This window comes from Podarcis cretensis (assembly GCF_951804945.1).
Source record: "Podarcis cretensis genome assembly, chromosome: 5".
Taxonomy (NCBI): Eukaryota; Metazoa; Chordata; class Lepidosauria; order Squamata; family Lacertidae; genus Podarcis; species Podarcis cretensis.
In genome coordinates this window covers 32,367,962-32,382,910 of record NC_137174.1, presented here as the reverse complement: position 1 = coordinate 32,382,910, position 14,949 = coordinate 32,367,962, and the positions used below count along the sequence as shown (strand labels likewise).

General features: G+C 45.0%; 1 protein-coding gene across 1 annotated transcript in view; it reads left to right on the top strand.

Annotated features, from left to right (window-relative positions):
- Nucleotides 1-2,692: 2,692 nt before the first annotated feature.
- LOC307216305 (testican-2) overlaps nt 2,693-14,949 on the top strand; it is a 29,568-nt gene continuing 17,311 nt past the window's right edge. Inside the window, exons 1-3 of the mRNA XM_079976478.1 lie at nt 2,693-2,737; nt 7,704-7,818; nt 9,050-9,164. Coding sequence (XP_079832604.1) covers nt 7,787-7,818; nt 9,050-9,164 — 147 coding nt within the window. The 5' untranslated portion in view covers nt 2,693-2,737; nt 7,704-7,786. The remainder of the gene's footprint in view (nt 2,738-7,703; nt 7,819-9,049; nt 9,165-14,949) is intronic.

Here is a 14,949-nt window from a genome sequence, read left to right as displayed (position 1 = left end):
CAACTCATTATATATCATTTCCCAGAAGCCTTTTACTTTCTTACACTCCCACCACATATGATAAAATGTCCCTTCCCTCTCTTTACACTTCCAACATTTGTTACATGTCTTATACATTTTTGCTAATTTTACGGGAGTGATATACCATCTGTATACCATTTTCATAATATTTTCCTTTATCGTCATGCATGCAGTGAATTTCATATTTTCCTTCCACACCTTCTCCCAATCTGCTAACTGTATATTATAACCAAAATCCCTGGCCCAGTGTATCATAACTGATTTAACTTCTTCGTCCTTTGTTTGCCATTCCAGTAACATTTTGTACATTTTTGACAATACCTTATAATCATTATTAATTATTTCTTTCTGGAATCTAGACTCTCCTTCAATATATTTCCTCTCTTTACAATCCTTCTTAAACATATCATTTGTTTGGAAGTAGTGCAACCAATCATATACATATTTTTTAACTTGTTCATATGGCTTCAATTTCCATTTCCCCCCTTCTTTAATTACAATGTCTCCATAAGTCATCCAATCCTCTCTCATGTTTATCTTTCTGACACTCATGACCTCCAGTGGGGATAACCAATGTGGTACATTTGGTTCCAAAATATTTTGGTACCTGTCCCATATTTCTATAAGGGCACCTCTGAAAATGTGGTTGGCAAAACTTTTATGAACTTTCTTCTTTCCTATCCATAAATAGGCATGCCAGCCAAACCTATTGTCAAACCCTTCCAAGTCCAGTAGCTTATTATCTTTTAGTGTTATCCAATCCTTTATCCACCAGAGACAGGATGCTTCATAGTAAAGTTTCAGGTCCGGCAGGGCGAAGCCACCTCTTTCTTTCGCATCAGTTAGTAGTTTAAATTGTATTCGTGGCTTTTTGCCCTGCCAGATATATTTTGAAATCATTCTTTGCCAATCTCTGAAGATCTTTGTCCCCTTGATTATTGGGATCATTTGAAATAAAAACAACATCCTTGGAAGCTTAAATTGCTCTTTTGCGTCAGCATCTGTTGGCAGTTAACGTCTGCCCTGGCTCACCATCTTGAATCAGGTATCTGCCCAAAAATACGGACAGCAGATGGGGAGATTGGTGGGCTTGAGGGCCGGATACAGCCCTCTCAGACTCTCCTCAGACCGCAGCCCCTCTTACAGGCCTTGCTCTGTGCCCCTGTCAGATGTTTTTGCCTGGCTGGAACGGTGTGCCAGGGTGGAAAATTCAGAGGTGTTTGTGTTTAAAAACCTCTGGCTCTTACGTGGCATATTTCTGTCCCATGTCTTCCTCCTCCCAGTTGGCCCATCCCACCACTGTCATAAGGCCCTCCAGGGGTTGGTCAGGAGGGAATCCGGCCCTCCATCTAGAGGGACATTCTAGATGGTTCTGTGACATTGGTGCGACTCCCTTCTTGCCAGAGCTTGGCAGCATATTTGTGAGAACCCAGTAAGAGGGCTAGGTGCACCCCTCTACTCCACAAGCGAGCCTTTCCTTCTCTTGCCTGTCAGGTCACACAATCTTTGTCACCATGGCAATATCAGCAGTTCGCATATCCTAAAAAAATGTAGATGTGCTGCAACACAGGAGTGCCTTCACAAGACCACTGTACCACATGGAGGGGGAAAGCAGTCTGTCTAAATAATAATAATGGTGTTCTGACTGGTCAGCTCAGAGCCATAGTGGATGAGATTTTTTTAAAAGAAAGAAAGAAAACTGCTGAGGTTTGGGGATTCCCCGCCCCCCAATCCCCACACACTTCATTTTGATTAAAGCGGGATGGCCAAGGGCTCTATCATTAAACTGCTTTTATTTTGCTTTTCTGGTTGATAGAGCATGTTTATTTCTGATTGCGTAACACTTTAAAGCAGAAAATGGCTTCATTGATTTGCAGTGGGCTGCTAACTTCTGATTGCTTGCTAGCTTGGAAAATGTGAAGAGATTCTTTTTTATTAAAAAAAAAGTAAAAACAAGGTCATGAGCGACAAGAGAATATGACCTGGTGTATTGAAATGCCTGGATCTTCTTCCTAGTTCTACGCTGTAGGGTCTTGCAATGTCAGACCCTGGCATAGCAAACCTCAATCAGCTGATGGTCAGATTTTGCTAGGACAAAGGTGTATCTCTTTGCAGGGGCTGCCAATCAGCTGATCAGCAGTACCTGCAAACCCCATTTTGGCTAAGTCAGGTCTTTAGCTGCACCACACCTGACACATCGCTATCAGCATGACATCATATGTGATGTCAGGTGGGTGTGGCTTGGCCAAAATGGCCTTGTGGGCCAAAATTGGAGTTTGGGAGCCTGATTCGGCTCATAGTACGGAGGTTTCCCATCGCTGTTCAAGACTGGACAAATCCCACAGAGCCTAGTCCATTTCTTTGCTTTGCGAAGAATCGAGGATTTGAGAAGATTCAGCCTTCTTAAGCACCAGCCCATCAAATCATTGAGCTTCTCCTGCAAAAAGGGAACAAAGAGGGTAAAGCCAAGAGAAATTACAGCAACAGAGCCTCTTTCCTGGAATTCAGGCTGTCAAGGAAGCATCACTGTCGCATCCTCTGCATAACATTATCTGTGTGGATTTTGATTTGCCTGGAGTTCTCAGCATCTGGATTTTTATAGTTGACATTTTCTCTTGTTTAAACTCTTTTAATTCACTTAGGCTGTCATTTTCCTTTCCCCTCATTTAGGATGACTACATCAAAAGCTGGGAGGATAATCAGCCAGTTGATGAAGGTACCCTTTTTCCTTTTTTTTTTTTTTGTTTTGTTTTGTTTTGTTCTGCTTAATCTTTTTAAAGGACTTGTTGCGATAAAGTGCCCAAGACCTTGTTAGGACAAGGTTCCTCCTGGCCTGCAAGATGGTAAATACGGGAGCAAATCTCACTTGCATCTACCTTGCTTTCATCTGTTCTAAAGACGTTTGAAAATGACTTTGAAGGCAAGACTATCAAGCCAGAGTACAGGCGTGTTTGAAGAGAGACATGTTTCCCGGTTTCGGTTTTACTAGCTGCAAAAAATGTGTGTGTACAATGCAGGAATTGCAACTCTCCTTCTAAGTGGAGGGTATGGTCTTCCTTTTTTATCGTCCACTCCCTCTGTTCCATTAGTAGCATGGTGTTACCTCTGAGCTGCAGTAGTCTTTCATCTACCTGCCAATGCATATTCTTAAAAACACAAAAACAATTTCTAGACAGGCCAAAGTTTTCCCTGCCCTTGATAATTCATTAGAGTGGTCTACCCATGGCCTTAATCACTTTCTTCTGGGGTGAATTCTGGTGCTCTTCCAGATGTTTTGGTTAGTTAAGTCTATTTCCCTGCATGTTAGATAAGGGTGTTGTGTGCCATTGAGCAGAATTGATTGTGCTTATGCGAGTGATGGAAATAACCCCCCTTTTATGTTAGTGGAGACGCCTGCTTCTAAATGTTTACAGTTTGCAGGTTTGGTTTCCTTGGTTAGTATCATTTAATTGCTACTTGAAATCGATGCCTCCAGAGTTGTGACTTCACAGATGATTGATCCGAAATTATTGGGTGGGTGGTTGATGTGACAGAGGAGAAATTTGCGGAGTAGAAGCACAGAGTTGAGCGCTGAGCAGCTGTCCAGATAATAAAGAAGTGGAATGGTGCAGGACTCAATTTCATGCAGGAGAGGAAATAATCTGAATCAATGGCTGTTTCAGGGGCTTGTCGGGAGACATCCACGACCGTTTTAAAGCAGTTGAGTTGGGATGTTGCAGGGCCGTCTCGGGGGTGGTACTGCAGCTTGCACAAATGCTTTGCCAGAGAAGTCCAAATGGGCACTCCTCTGATTAATTTTAAATCTGCTTTAAAGACCTTCCTGTGCTTGAAGGTTTTCTAAATTTGGTCTAATTTTAATCTAAGCGTTGTAGTGGGATATGAGGTTTATATATATATATTTCCTCTCCTTTTTTTGCAAGTGGGGCAGTTGGCGCTGATCCAACAATATCCATGTGCAACAAGCCAAAGCTGTGCACATGTAGCTCGTGTCAAGTCAACTGCAGTTGCACTGATCAGCTGTTAGGAAGGGAAGAGGGGCAGGAAGGGTAAATGCAGCTGTGCTCCTCTGATTGGCGGCATTACAGCTTTCAGATATGGCTGTCTTTTTGGCCTTTGTGTTTATGTGATTCTTCCCGTGCGTTTTAATTCTTTTTTGCATTGGCCTTTCCATGTAAACCACTTCAGCAGGGATATCTACTGAAGGGTGGTGTGGACATTTATGTAAACAGGTCAAGTAACAAAAGCATAATGGGAAAGTTTAGTTTTCAAAAGGGAGACTTGGATGAAAAAACGGGGGCGCTGGTACTGCGTAGATATTCTAGCACACGGATGGGGAATGTTTTTCAGAGGGCCAGATTACCTTCTCCGCAATGTCCCGAGGGCCACATGCTAGAAGTGGGCGGGTCCAGAAACAAAAATGGGTAGAACAATGAGTGTAGAGTTCAGGAGCAGGTTCCAGACTGGCAAAAACGTTCAAGGAAATTGTAAAGCCAAAACTGTGAATCATGTGGTCTGGAGAGCCAGTGTGGTGTAGTGGTTAAGAGCGGTAGTCCTGTAATCTGGGGAACCGGGTTTGAGTCTCCGCTCCTCCACATGCAACTGCTGGGTGACCTTGGGCCAGTCACACTTCTTTGAAGTCTCTCAGCCCCACTCACCTCACAGAGTGTTTGTTGTGGGGGAGGAAGGGAAAGGAGAATGTTAGCCGCTTTGAGACTCCTTAAAGGGAGTGAAAGGCGGGATATCAAATCCAAACTCTTCTTCTTCTTCTGGGGAGAGGGGATATGGCTGGTGGAGAGCTCGGGGAGTCCAAAAGAGAGCACTGGTGGGGCCACCAGACCTGAGGTTTCCCTTTCCCTATTCTAGGGAAAGAACGTATATGGGGCATAGGGAGAACTGATGGAATAGTTTGCTGACTTAGATGCTGTGTGGTTAAGCTTCCTAGCCAACCTGGAACAGAGGAAGTTTCTTTCTTCTAGGCAAGACCATTGGGTCTGTCTAGTCTACTACTTAAGCTGACACCAGAGCCTTCTCCGTTCCTTGCTTTCTGATCCTTCTCCCTGGAGATGTTAGGGATTGCAATCAAAGCATGTGTTCTATGGCAAGCAACTTGAGTATATCCACATGTTGCCTGAGCAACGCGGTCTTCGAAACCGTTGAAAAATGTATGCAAAAGAACAGCATGCTCAAGCTGTAAGAACAGACCATAGTTCAATTGCAGATAGTTTATTTTTATTTTTTTAAATCACAGTCAGTTTTAACTGGCTTTAATTTTATCCTTCCCATACACCACTTAGATGCTAAGGTGGCAAGTGGTGTAGACATGGTTGACTTAAATAAAATTGACACATAAATAAGTAAGAGTGTATACTTTGCATACCCAAGCTCCCAGGTTCAGACTCTGGCATCGCCAGGTATGGAGCTAGAAAGATTCCTCTCTGAGACCTTATAAAGCCATAGCCAATCTGGGTAGGCCAGGAATGGGGAACCTCCAGATGTTGATGAACTCCCATCTCCCATCATCCCTTGCTGGCTGAGGATGATGGGAGTTGGAGTCCCACAGCACATGGAGGCTACAGATTCCTCCATCTTGTTATAGACAGAACTGAAATAGGTGGACTGAGGTCCTGATTCTGTTTAAAGCAGGTTTATACATTCAAGCTTTGAGGAGCTGGAGTTTCACTGGTTACCACCGCCTGATCTTCCAATCACTGCTGGCACCAGACTTTTTTCCCCTAAACTTTTAGAAAATTGAGTACTTGAGCACCAGTCCTTTGATCTCCCTTGGTTTTATTAAATAAAGGCAATTCAATTTAAAGAATGCCTTGACTGCTCTGGCCTGACCAGAATACTGATTTGCTGACCTTCAGAAAATAGTGCAAGAGCATTTTGTTTTTCAAAGGCTGTCTGATCCAGGCTGCAAAGTTCCTGCCGTTGTAAAGTTTGCTGGCTTTGAACCCACGCAGATTTAAGCATGCTTATTATGCCCTTTGAAAGCGGCAAGCTTAAGGGCGCTTAGCTCTACGCTGCATTGTCCTCTGCGGCCCAAATCCAACAGCAATCGTGGGCAGCTAGTGATGTGTAGCTGGAGGGACTGGGTTTAGAGGCACCTCTTCCATTCCCATCCAGAGACACATCTAGCCCATCCGCCTCCAACCTCAGGTGCCCTCAGGAAGTTCCAAACTACATCTGCCAGACAATTTGGTAGAGGGTAGATAACCATTGCAGCCCAGATGGAGATGTGTACCTTTGGTGACAAATGCAAGCAGGAGGCTGTTTCAGTAGACCAGTCATTGGGGCCAGATTAGAGCACAGGGCTTGAAACTTGTCTGTTATTCTAGATTTGACACAGCGTACATGGAAAGCTGCCTTCTGCTGAGTCAGCCCAGTGGTCCATGCAGCTCAGGATTATCTCCGTTGACTGGGTGCCGTTCTCCAGATTTTGAGGAGAGAGTCTTTCCCTGAGCTGCTTGGAGATGCTTGCGATCGAAACTTGATCGTTCTGCATTCAAAGCATGCAGTCTACCACTGAGCTATAGCTGTTTCCCAAATTTAGCGACGATTAGTTGTTGTGGGCGTATTACCTAAATCTCACCGATTTGGGATTTAGATGTTTGGATGCATAGGGCTGTGTGGGTGTGTTTTTAAAAAATAAATCTAAACAAAAATGTGTTTGAAAGGGGAGTGGCTAGAGACTAGATTTCAGGTGCTAGTTCTGTAAAGAACCATGACAAAAATACTGGTCTCAACCCAGCAGATACTTCACTTTCGTGGTTAGGGCTTTTCTTGCACAAAGTCCTCCATCACACACAAACACGCCCTGAATGCAAATCCAAAGAGCCTTCAGTATATGGAGTTCAGCACTGGACACTGCTGCAGGTGAGTAAACCAGCTGATTTGTCGAAGCCCACATTGGTTGCATATTGACAGGCACACATGACAAGTGTAAGGTGACCCTTGACTGTGTCCGTGCAGGACAGATGCAGCTGCGCATTCCTACCTGTTCCTCAGCCAAGATGGGAATGTGAATCCTTATACGTACCATGTCAGGTGGTTCTCTCGCAGCACCTTTTTGCATGTGGTAGGAATCCACGCAGGTCATAGGGAGAGCACACGGCAAGAAGGTTCATTGCCGTTGCATATTGGGGAGCCGTCTTCCTAAAGCGATGAGTTTAGGTTTGTTTGTCGGCAGTACACAGCACACTGCATGCAAATAATTTCGAAATCGTCGATTGTAGCAAAGTTGTTTGTAATAGGGCTGCCGTATTTCAGAAAGTGAATATCCAAACACAAAAGTTGTTGACCTTTTCCTGCAAAATCTCAAAATGAAGTTGCTGTGCTTTTTTTTTTTTTTTAAAAAAGGAAATTCTCCCAAAAATCAACACTTCCGACATTGCTATACACCCGCGAGTCCCGGACGTAGGGCAGTCCTATTTATAAGATAGCACTACAAACAGGAAACTAGCCCAATTATCAGACTCAATTTAAGTTGATTTGTGAAACAGCTTCTGATCCCAATATACTTGCATGTAATGAAGTATTGCAGACCATGGTTGCTTTGTGGTTTTTAGCATGTTGTGTGTGGTTGTCTGCAAGCTTCTGCTTTGTATCAGGCAGCAACCTCTGCAGAGGTGCTATAAGAAGCAGCATTTAGTCATTCACACTCCATTTACTTCTGTCTTTAGGTGTGGACACCACTAAGGATCCCTGCCAGAAAGTGAAATGCAGCCGGCACAAGGTGTGCATCGCCCAGGGCTACCAGCGGGCTATGTGCATTAGCCGCAAAAAGCTGGAGCACAGGTAAGGAAGCAGCTGGCCTCTCCATGAGTCCCTGGTGGGGCAATAGGTGTTACTGAGTGACTTGCTCTTGCTTCCGACAAGTCCTTTTGTGGTGGTCACACCAGGAAGGAAGGAAGCTGTTATAAGTCAATGGAGGACAACCCAAACTTAAATACAGTTGGCTAGTAGATTTAAAAGTGATTTGTTTTATTCAGGATATTGAATGAATATTTTTAAAAGTGCCAAGTGCTTGTCAGCCACCTGCTGAAGTGGCACTTGTTAACCAGGACTCTGAAACTCAGGACCAGGTATATTTCGGATCATGTGACATCGTTGTGACGTCAGGTGATGGAGGCACTACCCATCTCTCAAAATGGCCTGTGGGGTGGGTCAGGATTTGGCCCGTTGGCGGGATCCTGCTCCCCACTGCCTGCTCTCACTGAACAAACAGGTATAGAGTTGCCTGCGCAATTTCTGTAAGTCTTAACTTCTTTTTCTTTTTTAAATTTAAGAGTGAAAAGGCAGAGGAGGAATAGGCAGTATCCCTAAGGGAGGCCTTATTGCACAGGTGAACTCATTCCTTGTGGCTAAGGCTCTCTTCCGCTCCTTCACTTAACGTTATGCTAGGTCCACAGGTGTTCACAAATGAGCTCTCTGCAAGTGTTCGCCCAAACTCCTGTGAGCTAAGAGAGGGGAGAAAACAGGTGCATGCACACATTCATCTGAACACCCTTAAAATCTCCCTTCAGACTTTTGCTCTCAATACAGGATGGTGTGAAGTGGATCTGGCCCATGCAGTGACATTGGGACTGGGGTTTCTGTGCATACCCCTGCCTCTTATCAATCCATGTGCATTCACCCCAAATGGCTGAAGAGGCCTTTGGCCTCAATGGCTTTTCGCCCCTTTCTCCTGCGAACAAATCATATAACTAAAGGTTAAAGCTGTCGCTGTTTGGCAGGCAGAAGCTCTGCGTGTGGCTTTCACAGCAGCACAACAGGCAGAAATCCATAGGTGAAGCTTTTCCTTCTCGTGGCTCTGTGAAAAGTTTCACTTGTGGATCCCTGCCTTTTATATTACAGTGATACCTGAGGAGCACTCTCCGGTCTGCAGTTTCCGGATATTTCACATTCCTCAAGTGCCAAACAGAGAAGAGCGCATCTTGTGCCTGAGGGCGTGTTTGCTGCGAGGTTATCCCTGCTTTAATACAAATTCTTTGTTTCTTTCTTATCTCTCCCTCCTGTGCACCCACAGAATCAAGCAGCCTACCCTGAAACTCCATGGAAACAAGGAGAGCTTGTGCAAGCCTTGTCACATGACCCAGCTCGCATCTGTCTGTGGCTCCGATGGACACACTTACAGCTCCGTGGTGAGAGAAAATGGCAGCAGCTAAGCCTGGAAACGAGGTTGGCGGGAGGGCATTCGTTCAGGGGAAGAAGCAGCCGCAACATTTCAGGGGGTCTGGTCTGAATTTCATATCTGTATAGTACTATGCGGGGGGGGGGGGGCGTGCAGGGAATTTTTGTATCTCTGTTCTCTTGAGTTGTTTTACAGTCTTTGCTTGTTCCTTACATTCTTAAGTCATAGGATTGCAGAATTGGAAGGGCTCCCTGAGGGTCATCTAGTCCAGCCCCCCCCCCGCAGTGCAGGAATTTGCCGCTGTGCCTTAAGGGGATCAAACCCCACAACCTTGGCCTTATCAGCACCATGCTCTAGGCAACTGAGCTGCTAGAATTAGCTCCGAGTCCTTTTGTTTCTCTACCCACCCACCTATTCTATCGTTACAACAACCCTGTGAGGTAGGTTAAGCTTAAAAACAAAACAAACCCAACCACCCAGTAATGGACCCAAAGTTATTCAGCGGGCTTTATGGTGTACTGGGAGTTGGCTCTACAAATAGCTTGTAAATCCTAGTAGTAGTAGTAGTAGTAAGAGGAAGAAGAAGAAGAAGAAGAAGAAGAAGAAGAAGAAGAAGAAGAAGAAGAAGAAGATGATACAAGGGAGCTTCCAGGCTTCTGGAAGGAAAGGTGGTATTGTTTAGTCGTTTAGTCGTGTCTGACTCTTCGTGACCCCTTGGACCAGAGCACGCCAGGCACTCCTGTCTTCCACTGCCTCCCGCAGTTTGGTCAAACTCATGCTGGTAGCTTCGAGAACACTGTCCAACCATCTCGTCCTCTGTCGTCCCCTTCTCCTTGTGCCCTCCATCTTTCCCAACATCAGGGTCTTTTCCAGGGAGTCTTCTCTTCTCATGAGGTGGCCAAAGTATTGGAGCCTCAGCTTTAGGATCTGTCCTTCCAGTGAGCACTCAGGGCTGATTTCCTTCAGACTGGATACGTTTGATCTTCTTGCAGTCCATGGGACTCTCAAGAGTCTCCTCCAGCACCATAATTCAAAAGCAGCAGCACCATAATTCAAAAGCAGGAAAGGTAGTAGCATATAAATGTAACAAATAAATAAATATTTACTTGCGTCTCATGCAACACTTTTCCATGGGAAAAGCTTGGTTCTTTAACTTGTTATTAGGGCCTGTTTGTTTCAGAATGGTTGCTCAAGGGTCTAATGTTTCCTCTTTCCGCATTTCTGGATTGTAGTGCGGAAAAGCACGTTCCGTTGGAGGCTCAGGAGTGAGGCCATCTCATTGTGAGGGAAGTGCCTGTCTCCTTCCTTAGGACAAGACTCAGGAGTGTGAGCAGAAGACATGGAAGCCACTTGCCCCTTCCTCTTGATGTGTCTTTTGACTGCTCACAACACCTCTCCTCTCAAGCTTAGAAACTTTGCCCTCTTTCCTACATTGCCATCTCATGGACATAATTTTGTACTTCATTAATGCTCTCCTCCTCTAGGCTATCAGTGGGTAGCCTAAGTCCTCTCGCCATTAATTTCCAGCTATAAAAACGGACAATTTTGTGAAAATTGTAAGGACGCATTAACCCAAACTGTGGAGCAGTACTTAGTACTTCAGTACAGTTAAATAAATCACATACACACACACACACACACACACACACACACACACACATACATATATATCTTAGTGGAAGCACTGGAGGCATTGTTAGCGAGCAATATTAAAGATAATAACCAACAAAGACAACCTCTCTGGCACCTCTGCTTAATTTATCACCAACCCACAAAATTATATCAAGATTATATATAACCCTTTGGTGGAGGCCCCAGAGGTGGAGTAATTGGTTGATTTTAAAGATAAAGAAGAGGTAATTATGAGCTGGGTTTTTTTTTTTTACTTTTTCTTTTGAGGGCAGCTAAAATTGTCATTGCTAAACGCTGCAGATCTGCAGAATTCTCGTGGATGCTAGTATGATGAGAAGAACCAAAAAGGCACGGAGACAATAATAAAATGAGGCACAGCTTTTAAGAGAATAGAGAATAACTATTTTAAGAGAATAACAAATTATACGAAGGCTTCACTTCCTCTGGTGCAGACACGCATTTAGTAACAGAGGGAGGGATTTGTAGCGCTAAGGAGATCACTCTGTCAGCACACACATTTCTGTTTGCCTGACAGAGTGGTTTCCCTTCTCATTCTGTACTGACACACGCACCCCCTCGGCCAATTGTGCGGGCTTCCTTGTGCAGCCTTCTGCTAGTGCATCCACCCCCATCATTCAGCCCGGACACCGAGGTCCAATGCTGAGAGCCTTCTGGCGGTTCCCTCACTGCAAGAAGTGAAGCTACAGGGAACCAGGCAGAGGGCCTTCTCGGTAGTGGCGCCCGCCCTGTGGAACGCCCTTCCAGCAGATGTCAAAGCGATAAACAACTACCTGACATTCAGAAGACATCTGAAGGCAGCCCTGTTTAGGGAAGTTTTTAATGTTTGATGTTTTATTGTGTGTTTTAATACTCTGTTGGGAGCTGCCCAGAGTGGCTGGAGAAACCCAGCCAGATGGGCGGCGTATAAATAATTTATTATTATTATTATTATTAGACTGGTTAGTCAAATCAGACCCACAGTAAGAAAGGAAACTGCCTTATACGAAGTCAGACGAATTGTCCATTCAGCTCAGTATTGCCTGCACTGACTGGCAGCAACTCTCCAGGCAGGAGTCCTTATCAGTCCTGCCTGGAGACGCCGGGGAGTGAAATTGGGACCTTCTATACGGAAGGCACGGGACACAGGTGGCGCTGTGGGTTAAAGCACAGAGCCTTGGGCTTGCCAATCAGAAGGTTGGCGGTTCAAATCCCCGCGACGGGGTGAGCTCCCGTTGCTCGGTCCCAGCTCCTGCCCACCTAGCAGTTCGAAAGCACGTCAAGTGCAAGTAAATAAATAGGTACCGCTCCAGCAGGAAGGTAAACGGCATTTCTGTGCACTGCTCTGGTTCGCCAGAAGCGGCTTAGTCATGCTGGCCACATGACCCGGAAACTGTACGCCGGCTCCCTCGGCCAGTAAAACAAGATGAGCACCGCACCCCCAGAGTCGGCCACGACTGGACCTAATGGTCAGGGGTCCCTTTACCTTTGTACGCAAGGCAGATGCGCTACCATTGAGCTATGCCCCTTCCACGAATTTATTTTATCCTCATTGTCACCTGTAATCAAACAGGTTTATGAAACGATATGAAAACCTGCTGGGCCCATTGACCAGACCAGAAATCAAGATGAGTTTTGGCAGCAAGACCAAGGAATCCTTTTTTCTTTTCTTTTTTAAGGGCACCTTCATTTCTGGGGAAGGAAATACTATTGGCTTTCCCTGGTGTTGGTTAGAAAAGGGAGAATGTCTGTTACCAATATGCTGGTATCAAAACATCACATTCTGGAAACAAAATGCATACAATTAGGACATTGTGAATGGTTTTGGCCCACGGAATCATGACTGGAACTAACAGGTAGAAAGCAGATTTCAGCTTAATATTAGGAGAAACTTCCTAACAGTAAGAGCTCTTTGACAGCTTTGGGAGGTGGTAGGTTCTCCTCTGCTGGAGCTGTTTAAGCAGAGGCTGGCTGGCCCTCTGTTGAGGTTGCTGTTGACCTTTCGAGGTGCCTCCCATCTTTTTGATTCCATGAAATGTAAAGCAGGTCCCTTAAAAAGACGGACAGCAGCAATACAAATATCGCCAAGGGTTTGAGGTCATTTGACTTTCCTTCTAGACAAAGTGAGTCTCTGGGTAATAGTGCAGTGGTATATTTACAGTATTGGAAGTGAGTGCAATATGCCTTTGCGTTACATGCAGTACAGTGAAGCTGTGCAGGATTGGTGTGACTCACTGAGCCAAAGCTCGTTTGGGTAGCCCTTGTCATGCTGTGCTGACCTACTTTTTCTGCCTTCTGGCTGTTGGAATGGGGGAGTCTGTTCCAACTAAGCTCTTGCCTTTAGCGCATACAATTGCATTTAACTCTCTCAAAATAGAGATGCGCGTCTTGTGAAGAATCGCCTCCCAGCCTGGGGTAAACTGATTCAGAAACTTTGCTAAAAACTGAGGCTGGTTTTTATACAGCTCCTGAAGCATGCAACTCAGAGATCTTTTACAGCCATTTTTGGATTGCTCCGTATGGTGGCCGGGACAATTTGCAACAGGAAGTGAGGATTCTGATTCTTCCCTCTTGTCTCCTTGCATCCCGAGCACTGATCTGGCAGTGAGGTGGAGCATTGGAATTATGGCTTTGCCGCTAAGTAAATAGCTGTAACATGCTTTGAACCAACCACTTGGAACCATAGATTTGGAGGTGGTCTTGTTGGGCATGTAGTTTGATGCAGGAAATCCAGAGCGGTCCAGCCTGTTTGAAAGCCTCCAACAAGTAGGGGATGGGAGGAGAAATTCAATTCAGTTTGCGTGTAAAGATGAACGTACCTACTTCATGCTTTCCAACACAATATGAGAACCAAAGCACAGTCTTCAAAAGTCACACATTTCTGAATTTTGTAGTGCAGCTCTCCTGAGAAGTAATGTGTACAAAGATGCACATACTGGTGTAAAGTGTGCATAAAAATGCATATATGAGTGAAAAATAACATGAAACAGTTTATTGTATTAGGGGAAATTGTTTTGCGTACACTTGTTCATTAGGGGAAATTGCATACAAACGTGTAGATTAGGATAAATTTACACAAAAACGCTGGTGAATTTTCATGGGAACTTTTTTTTTTAAAAAAAAATCACAACCATGTGGAAATATGGAGAACTGAATTTAAGTTTGGAGAAATGAGAAACTGGAATAAATTGAAGATTTGTCCATCGCTTGTGCCAGTGAGGGAGACTGCACCATCCCTCTAAGTAATCAGTTCCATTGCCCATCTTGCTCAAATTTGTTTTGGGTTTTGTGAATCTACCCCTTCATCTTCCCACCAACTAAATCCTCCATTTCCATACACTCTGTGTGTGGTGTTTTGTCACAGCCAAATATACTGGGGTCCTTCCCTTTTTTTAAAAAAAATGTTACTCTTTCTCCCATCCCATCAGTTATTAAGATGTCTGTGAATGCCCCATGAAATCACAGCAGGTCAAGTCAGTGGCTGGGGGAAATATTTTTCTATAGTTTGCAGGAAACAGGCAGCCAGTTTGTAGCCTATTATGCACCAAAGAATGTTGAGAAGCCTTAGCCTGATTAGTTCGAAACCAGGGCACAGCAGGAAATTTCATTGGGGGGAGATTAGCACTAAGAAGATTCATTGTTATTTGCTTTTGGTTCCTCGTTGCCTGAAGAGTTAAATAAAAAAAAGTAACAGGATCAGAAGGCTGGCCTGCTGCAAAACCCTTCTGTTGCAATCTGCCCTTGGATTTCAAAGGGGTCAGCGGGAGAGAGATGCTTGTTGCTGGAACTTAGAGCTCCTAAATGTACTCAGAATAAAGAGCAAGGATCATCATGGGAAGGAGGCAGGATCTAGCCATGGAGCCCTAACATTCACAGAGCATAGAGGGGAAGTTTGATTCCCCATCCCTACGCAGAACCCTCCTGTGTTTTGGCATGAGATATGGTGGCGTTGTGGGTTAAACCACAGCGGATTCGAAGGTCGGCGATTCAAATCCCCGCGACAGGGTGAGCTCCCGTTGCTCGGTCCCTGCTCCTGCCAACCTAGCACAAAGTGCAAGTAGATAAATAGGTACCTCTCCGGCGGGAAGGTAAACGGCATTTCCGTGCGCTGCTCTGGTTTGCCAGAAGCGGCTTAGTCATGCTGGCCACATGACCCGGAAGCTGTA